The 9786-nt window shown below is 44.9% G+C and overlaps 1 protein-coding gene across 2 annotated transcripts; it reads right to left on the reverse strand.

The window, feature by feature from the left end:
- Window positions 1-618: 618 nt before the first annotated feature.
- On the reverse strand, window positions 619-9218 carry LOC106807178 (leucine-rich repeat-containing protein 58-like). Of its 2 annotated transcripts, XM_014809450.1 has the most exons (5): window positions 8651-9218; window positions 7709-7876; window positions 3863-3919; window positions 2193-2371; window positions 619-1639 (listed from the first exon to the last, which is right to left on the reverse strand). In XM_014809450.1, exons 1-5 carry the CDS (start codon window positions 9196-9198, stop codon window positions 1437-1439), a joined length of 1155 nt encoding a protein of 384 aa, XP_014664936.1. In that variant the 5' UTR covers window positions 9199-9218; the 3' UTR covers window positions 619-1436. The 2 variants fall into 2 exon arrangements, with proteins under 2 accessions (XP_014664936.1, XP_014664938.1); XM_014809452.1 differs by lacking the exon at window positions 3863-3919 and having other exon boundaries at window positions 7652-7876.
- Between the last annotated feature and the right edge of the window lie 568 nt (window positions 9219-9786).

Consider the following 9786-nt stretch of genomic DNA (forward strand, 5'->3'; position numbering starts at 1 on the left):
GAACGCGCGCGAGTCGATCGAACTTAACGAAGCCCCTAAGCTCGACTCGAATAGGACGCCATGATACAGCATTGTCACTATTCTATATTAATCTTTACGTTTACATGGTGTTTGATTTATAAATGTCTAATTGTAATCAGTCAGGAGACTGACAAGCCGATTAAATTCCCGGTTTAATCGACTTGAATATGGCGGGGTGAAATGTGGCGATGTGGCGACGCGGAATAGATTACTGCGCCATAACAGAGATGACTCATCGTCACATGTCCGAACACCTTACATCCGGGCAGCAGAATTATACAGAATCAATACGGCACGCGGGATGCTCATTGGTTATATTGATCTGGGACGGATGACATAATGAGATGCCTATAAAAGGGAGAGATAAGAAGATTCGAAAAGACTCGGGTGTGGCACTGGCTATCTGACCCGCACATGTACGCCGCAACATATGTATTCAAATAAAGATGCCTATATCATGTATAATATACACAACCTCTTCGACCATCATTGTCTACGATCACTGACCTTGACCCTGACCTTGATCTTGTTTACGACGGAATACCAGGGCTACGTACAGTATCGCAAAATTTTTATAAATGCGACTTTAAATGGTTGAAAACTAAAAGAGATTTAATCAACATGTGTAACCTATTAAATCTCGGTGGCAAACATCTTAATTTTTTGCATGCAAACTTTAAACCTAGCAGGTAGACCAAAGGTATGACACTAAAACCTGGGTACCGATTTTTTTAAACCTGTAATGAATGTAAATTATGTCATGGCCTTTGAGTTTCATAGCTGCACTCTCTACCTGGAACTAAATTATTAGTTTATATTCAGCTTTAAAGCGAAGAGTTCATCTATTGTTCTCTTATCCGTGGTGATTCCACACGCGACCATTACAAAACGCTTATCGCGAATGCTCACACCCAAGTTACAAAAGATACGCAATGCTACGCAAGCATGTGAAAATGGGTAAAAGCTGAAACGACTGACACCACAACTTTCCATATTTTTCACGTGAATTTCAAGAAGATTCGTTCCAGATTAAAGCACAAAGAATAATTAACATTGAATTTTGTCCTACAATTTGTAATAAAAACATGTAAGTGAGATGGTATATGATGTGATTGGCTACACAATTCACACCAATGTCGCAGCATGATACAACACTGGAAACCATAATTTTTAATTAAAATTGATCACAGACACCGCAGTAGAAAATATATATATAAGCTTGTACACCACACTCTACAATAATTTGTTTATGGTATGCATTAGTTAGCCATAAATTATTTGGAGAGCAAATTATAACAAAAAAATCTTGAGTAAATGGTACAATTTTGCGATGTCATACACACTATTAATACTGTCACCTCCTAATTCTTTGTGAGAGTATCATGCTAGCACATGTCATGAAAAACCAGTGCCAATCACTGAGTCAGCAATACTTTCTTGATGCGTTCTGCACTGGCCACTGCACTCTCGTCACCGTCACAATCACTGTCGTCATCGCTGTTTTGGACAGGGTGTGCTGTGCAATTCGGTAGACAGAGGTACTGCATCAGCGGCAGACGATACTTCCCGCAAAAGTCGACAAAGTTGACTTTCTCAACGTGTGAATCAAAATATACACCTGAAAACGAAAGGAAAAAGTTCGCATTGCACCGTAATATTAACCACGACCTTTACATCGATATATCGACCCAATACAATCTCTTGCTTTATTTACCTGACCATAATCAGACCCTTCCTTTGCATAAACACATCAGCTGATCTCAATATGGTCAGCAGCATGACTCAATTCAATTCTTCTCTACATCGAAAATAGCACAAACACTACTCTTGCCACAACAGCATGCGGTATGCTATACTGTAGTACTGAGAATATTTAAATATACACCCAGTGTCTGCAGCATCTGTATTACTTTGGTGTTTGATCTCAGCACAAGGTATCTAGCTGGCGTCATGCCATGGGCTGAGTTTAAGATTATTGATTTATAGGTTTAAGATCATCACGATCAAGGTTAAAAAAATAAGAGAAGTGTTGATAGTTATGATTAGTGTAACGTGCAATGAATGAGTTTTTGAATAAAACGTTTTACTTAGTTGATATATTGGTTTTGCCGAGTGAATGCCAACATTGAGAACAAACACAGATCACGCCTCGCACTCCAACCATCACGCACCTTTGCAATTTGGGTTTACACACTGTTTTCCAGTTGAGAGGTAAGAAACTAAGCTTCTGGGAAGGTCTACCTCACTGTAGGGTATGTTTTTGATTTTTATACGACGGGCAGCCAACTCCAGCAGTGTTGGTGGATGAAAGGCAAGTTCTTGGACGAAGCGCACAACCAGTGGATTTCCCCTAGAAATATATAATGCAACTTACAGCCTTGCGTTACTGCCACTGCTAAGTATTATAATCTGCACGTATAGCCCAAGAGTCCAGATTGGTTAGCACACAGGGCCACCATTAAACCCATTTCACACCAATTTAAAAACTTGGACGAGTATAGCTAGGTAAACAATTCCATTTGCTGTAAAAAAAATTCCCAAATTTTAAAAGGGTGCCTCAATTAGTGTTCCATAACATAACATATATATATAATCAGTATCTGTTACTAAGTATAATAACTCCGCAACTTCTGTTACGCTTTCGGCAAATCAGACTATGATTTACTTTAAAACAAAAATAGAACTAGACAGTTTTTTGTTATGTCGACCTGGTAAGGGAAAACAAAGCAGTTTGCAGGGGAAAAATACACGGGGGCGGCGGGCGATTTCGCCCCCGAAATGCCAAAAAGAGCCCCCGAAAACATGATATCGGGGGCGACCCCAAAAGAAAAAGTCGCCCTGGAAATCGATTGTCCAGGTCGGTCCCGCGCCTTGCCGATCTCGCTCGGCCTCTGCCGCTAGCGGCAGCCGGTTCCACAGCGCGGTAGAATTCATGGTACGGTGTGACTGTCAAAGTGTCGAGTGTTTACCATTTAAGCATGCATGTGTGTACTGTGCTGTATTGCATTCAATCAAGCGCGCGCCGCCGCCCGCGCGTATATACGTGTGTGGCTGTGTGCCTGTGCGCGTGCTTGCGTGTGTGCCTGCGTGCTTGCGTGCGTGCGTGCCGGTGTGCCTGCGGGCATGCTTGCGTATGTGCCTGCGCGCGTGCGTGCCAGTGTGCCTGCGGGCGTGCTTGCGTGTGTGCCTGCACGCGTGCATGTGTGCGTGCGTGCCTGCAGGCGTGCGTGCATGTGTGCGGGCGTGCCTACGTAGGCCCGTAGGACCAACGACCCCGTAGGGTTATAGAACGGTAATCCATGAAAAATCCTAATGAAATTCACACGTATATTTTATTTTTTCTGCCGGCACACTCGTGTGTCATTCCCGATTGTAGCTTTTTCGTCAATTCCCCGAAAGAGTTTTGCTGTCGCTCTCTCATAGTCCAGCAATGCCAACCCTCTACATTTTAGTAGTGATTAGTACCACGCTGAAACAATCGTGCCCCCACCCCCCCGTACTTCAATCAATGCCGCCCTTGCCAGCAGGCACATACGCAGCGTCGATGTGCACAGCCATACAAACATGCCTCGCGGGCCGCTTTCTCAAACCCCCTGAGCTTCTGGAAAAAAGTCGCCCTGGAAAGTGGAAAAAGAGCCCTGGAAAATGAAAAAGTAGCCCCCGAAATTTTGGGGGGGTTTGCAAAAAGAGCCCTGGGAAAAAAAATTTTCACTAGTAGATTGTATAACTTTCATTGAGATATAATATCAAGAGTCTATCAATATTGATAGACTTCTGATAATATGCATACAGCACATTGCAATGCTACGATAATGCACACACAGCTGGCACACTCACTCACCTCAGTGACAGATCTAGCAGATTCAATTTAGTTAGCTCAGGTGGAAGAGTCGTCAATCTGTTTTCAGCAAGGGAACAGATTATTTTTCCATAGCTATACAGTAAAAGTCTTACCCTGCCCATCCATAGCCGGTTGCCAAATTGTGGAACTTACTTATTCAAAAATTTACTATTTGCATACCACTTATCCAATCGCGACCCAGGTTTTGCATATTCACGCGTGTAGCACGAGTTCACTAGTCACTGCCACACTTATTAATTGAACCCGTCACAAGAATTTCCCAGTCTAACATGTATTATATACTTATGTATGTATCCATAGCCATGTTCTCCCTAACTTACACCTGTAGTAAACTCTTTATCTGCCATTTGTAGTTTGGCTAATTACATCATTTTACAGATATGTTATCCTGTGATAGGCAAAGGATATTACTGTACTATCATTTAAATCCAAACAGAGCATTGCAATGATACCAGGGTGCAAAATTAACGGGAGTCCGGAATCAAATACTCCCTGATTTACTATCGGACTCCCTGATTTGACATATGCAGGAGTCTGTGTGACTCCCTGAAAATTCTGCCATACTAACTAGTTCGTTTCAGAGCATGGCCTCGCGGAATTACTGTTTTTTTTCAGCTAATGTCCAAAGAAAATTTGGCAGACATGCGTTATTGTTAATATCTTTAATTTTGAACCTCAGACTGCGGACTCCCTCTTTTTGAGGGTAAGGAGTCTATTGGACTCCCTTGTTCACAAGTTAATTTCTACCCCTGTGATACTGTCTGAATTTTACCTGGGTGAAGGTTGGGTATATATTATACAAACCTTGTCATTTGCCCAATCTGGACGGGAACATGAGTTATCTGATTGGCACCTAAAAATAGTTTCTTTAATCCTTCCATTTCAATCAGTTGCATTGGAAATTCATCAAAACTGTTTCCACCAAAGTGTAGTGTTTCTAACGACGTCAGACTCCCAAATTCTTTCGGAAGTGAATAGACCTCTAGCAAATTGTTTTTCGCGACCAATGTCTTGAGTCGACGCAGCTGCAACACCGTGCTAGATATATGCGTGAGTCGGTTGTTGCTGATGTCCAGGAATGTAAGGTTTGTAAAGAAAGAGACGTTTCTGCCGAGCGACATGATGGCATTGTGGTCGACCTGTAACCGGCACACCTCCTCGACGAAGATTACGCTGTCTGACAGTGAGGCGTAGTGTGCGATCGCCGCGCAGTCGTCCGGGAAGGTTTCTAGTCCAATGTGTGACATCAACACGGTCAGTTCATCTGTGTGAGTCTCCGTTGTCTCTGCTTCCTCGGCTGCTGCTACCATTGCAGCAATGGCAGACGCCGTAGCCAGTTCAGGGGATGCCATGATGCCAGACACCTCGACCACACCTAACAACGAGAAAAGTTACGTACCATGTAATTCGCTATTTTGCATACAATTCATTCATCACATAAGTAAGCTAAATAGCGATGTTTCACGTGACGTCATAGATCAGGTCACGTGTATTTGTTATGTGGTGTGGTTGGCATCAGCAAAGCGTGCTGCTTGACATTTACAAATGAATGACTACATGTTCTGATAGAAAGCGCTGTTTATCTAGTGCACGTACACGTGCGTGCGTGCGTGTGCACGTACACGTGCGTGCGTGTGTGCGTTCGTGTGCACGTACACGTACACGTGCGAGTGAGCGTGTGCACGTACACGTGCGTGCGTGTGTGACACATACAAGTGCCTGTGCACGTGCATGCATGCGTGCGTGTGCGCACGTAAACGTGCGTGCATGCGTGCGTGTGAACGTATACGTGCGTGCGTGCGTGCGTGCGTGCGCACTTACACGTGCGTACATGCGTGCGCACGTACACGTGCATGCATGAGTGTGTGCGTGCGTGTGCACGTACACGTGCGTGCGTCAATGTGTGTGCACGTACACGTGCGTGTGTCCGTGTGTGTCCGTGTGTGCGCGCGTGTATGTGCACGTAGACGTGTGTGCATGTGTGTGTGCGTGTACACGTACACGTGCGTGCATGAGTGTGTGCGTGCGTGCGTGCGCCCGTGTGTGTGCACGTACAGTGCGTGCGTGTGTGCGCACGCGTGCATGTGCACGTAGACGTGCGTGCGTGCGTGCGTGCGTGCGCTTGTATCGAACAATATCACGCATCTGCTTGCTGCCAACCGTTAAACTGCGCATGTACGCATATGACGTCAATGTTTATAAACATGAAACATCGCTATTGATACAGAACTTTCGAGATTGGGTTATACTTATTATATCAAGCTGACTGCACGCTCAAAATTCACGACATGGGCAATTTTCATGGAAGCTACACCGGCACAGTGGTTAGCGTGTTCCATCTTTCAGATCGAAGGCTGCGAGTTCATATCTGAAGTAGAGGAGTTATTTTTCTCTCAATGTGTGAAATTCTGGTTCTCAATATTGGGAACCGCGAATCAGTCATGACTCGGATGATCATGGAATATGACGGGCTCGTAGGCAATCCAGTAATTGGGACTTAAAAGAATCACTGAAGACATAAAACACTCTAGCAGTGATGACCCTCCTGAAGTGTCATCCAGCTTGGTGTAATATGCTAGGGCCTCTTACACAGGTCATTCTCGGTCAGCAATTGGCAGAAACAGAGTACAATAACACAAAAGGCACACACCTACTCATTACTTTCCAGCTTCCCACTGCCTGCAATTCCCATGAAAGTTAAGCCCACTTTACTTCCCAAAACTCAAAAAGTTAGAACCCTTTTTCTAACTGGGGTAGAAAACTGCTGTTCTAGTTCTAGCAAAAAGGATACTTAAATATGATCATAGCCTCACCCTGAAAAGTTAAAATATGATTCTTGGATAGATTTCTGATTTTAGTTGAACTGATCTGGATGCAAATAGGCCTAATGACCGTGCTAACTGTGGTGACCATTTCGTGAAGCTTTGACTGTACCTCGTAACCTCATCATGACATCATTGACATTGTCGTCATGGTTACAGCCAGGGGCTAGCCCTCTCTTAGCTCCATGAATTTAGAAACGGTCTTGCTAGGCCTAGCCGGGTAGGCCTAGGGTTAAACCGACCAGGCACTCCGACTGTTACACGAGTGTACGCCAACGTACGTAGTGTTAAGCGAGAAGGGAACTTGTGGCTACCCTAAGGCCTAGGGTTAGTCAAGCCCATAGGGGCTATGTCCCCCAGGGTACTGCCGGAACGTACCCTGGTCACCATTTGATATGGTTAGGGTTAGGATTAGGGTTAGGGTTAGGGCTCGGGTTAGGGTTAGGCAGTAGGCGTAGGCGACTCCCTAGACTTGTTAGTGGAGTAGGCGAGGTACGGTCCGGCATATTACCATTAGATCGTACCAGGGTACGTTCCGGTATACCGGACCGTACCCAGGGTACGTTCCGGCAGTACGACGGGGGACATAGACCCTCTCAGTCTCAGCGTTAGTCAATCCCGACAATCGGTCGCACCACAGGCACTTGAAGCATATCAACAGTAAACATACGACCCGCCATCGCGCGTACACTGACACATATACATATAGTACTATATATATCGTACTATATAGTACTATTAGACCGTGGGCCGAGCAGTGAAAATCCTTCCAGATTTTTATTTTCGTGACCCACCCCTGGTAACTATTTGAATTTTTGTGTGATAGGAGATAAAAAATCATTGAACCAGAATTTACAACTAGGCAAGTCCGAAAGTTGCACACTAATTAGTATTCTTACTAATTATTATTCACCCAAATGCACACACAGCTGGCACACTCACTCACCTCAGTGACAGATCTAGCAGATTCAATTTAGTTAGCTCAGGTGGAAGAGTCGTCAATCTGTTTTCATGCAAGCTGAGAGTCTGCAGACACTTCAGCTGGCACACAGTACTAGGCAGACTTCTCAGCTGGTTATTACACAGAATGAGGGCAGTGAGCTTCTGCAAATAGCCTACAGTTGCAGGCACTTCTTTTAGGCGATTCCCACCTAGGTAGAGCACTTCTAGACTGTGTAAGACAAAAGCAAGGGAACAGATTATTTTTCCATAGCTATACAGTAAAAGTCTTACCCTGCCCATCCATAGCCGGTTGCCAAATTGTGGAACTTACTTATTCAAAAATTTACTATTTGCATACCACTTATCCAATCGCGACCCAGGTTTTGCATATTCACGCGTGTAGCACGAGTTCACTAGTCACTGCCACACTTATTAATTGAACCCGTCACAAGAATTTCCCAGTCTAACATGTATTATATACTTATGTATGTATCCATAGCCATGTTCTCCCTAACTTACACCTGTAGTAAACTCTTTATCTGCCATTTGTAGTTTGGCTGATTACATCATTTTACAGATATGTTATCCTGCGATAGGCAAAGGATATTACTGTACTATCATTTAAATCCAAACAGAGCATTGCAATGATACCAGGGTGCAAAATTAACGGGAGTCCGGAATCAAATACTCCCTGATTTACTATCGGACTCCCTGATTTGACATATGCAGGAGTCTGTGTGACTCCCTGAAAATTCTGCCATACTAACTAGTTCGTTTCAGAGCATGGCCTCGCGGAATTACTGTTTTTTTTCAGCTAATGTCCAAAGAAAATTTGGCAGACATGCGTTATTGTTAATATCTTTAATTTTGAACCTCAGACTGCGGACTCCCTCTTTTTGAGGGTAGGGAGTCTATTGGACTCCCTTGTTCACAAGTTAATTTCTACCCCTGTGATACTGTCTGAATTTTACCTGGGTGAAGGTTGGGTATATATTATACAAACCTTGTCATTTGCCCAATCTGGACGGGAACATGAGTTATCTGATTGGCACCTAAAAATAGTTTCTTTAATCCTTCCATTTCAATCAGTTGCATTGGAAATTCATCAAAACTGTTTCCACCAAAGTGTAGTGTTTCTAACGACGTCAGACTCCCAAATTCTTTCGGAAGTGAATAGACCTCTAGCAAATTGTTTTTCGCGACCAATGTCTTGAGTCGACGCAGCTGCAACACCGTGCTAGATATATGCGTGAGTCGGTTGTTGCTGATGTCCAGGAATGTAAGGTTTGTAAAGAAAGAGACGTTTCTGCCGAGCGACATGATGGCATTGTGGTCGACCTGTAACCGGCACACCTCCTCGACAAAGATTACGACGTCTGACAGTGAGGCGTAGTGTGCGATCGCCGCGCAATCGTCCGGGAAGGTTTCTAGTCCAATGTGTGACATCAACACGGTCAGTTCATCTGTGTGAGTCTCCGTTGTCTCTGCTTCCTCGGCTGCTGCTACCATCGCAGCAATGGCAGACGCCGTAGCCAGTTCAGGGGATGCCATGATGCCAGACACCTCGACCACACCTAGCAACGAGAAAAGTTACGTACCATGTAATTCGCTATTTTGCATACAATTCATTCATCACATAAGTAAGGCTAAATAGCGACTGTTTCAACGTGACGGTCAATAGGATCAGGTCACGCTGTCACGTTTGTTATTGTGCGTTGGGTAGGCATTCACGCAAGCGTTGCTGAGCTTGACATTTAAAAATGCAATGACTACATGTTCTGATAGAAAGCGCCTTCTGATCCTAAGTGCACCGTACACGTGCGCGTGCGTAGGTGTGCACGTACCGTGCGTGGCGTGCGTGTGCAAAACGTACACTGGCGTGCGTGCTGTGCGTTCGTGCCGTGCACGTACACGTACACGTGGCGAGTGAGCGTCGTGCACGTACACGTGCGTGCGTGTGTGAACATACAAGTGCCTAGTGCCACGTGCATGCATGCGTGCGTGTTGCGCCACGTAAACGTGCGTGCATGTCGTGCGTGTGACCTGATACGTGCGTGGCGTGCGTGCGTGCGTCGCCACTTCACACGTGCGTACATGCGGCGCACGGTAAAAACATGCGTGCGCAATGCATGATGGTGC

This window comes from Priapulus caudatus, unplaced genomic scaffold, assembly GCF_000485595.1.
Source record: "Priapulus caudatus unplaced genomic scaffold, Priapulus_caudatus-5.0.1 Scaffold198, whole genome shotgun sequence".
Lineage (NCBI taxonomy): Eukaryota > Metazoa > Priapulida > Priapulimorpha > Priapulimorphida > Priapulidae > Priapulus > Priapulus caudatus.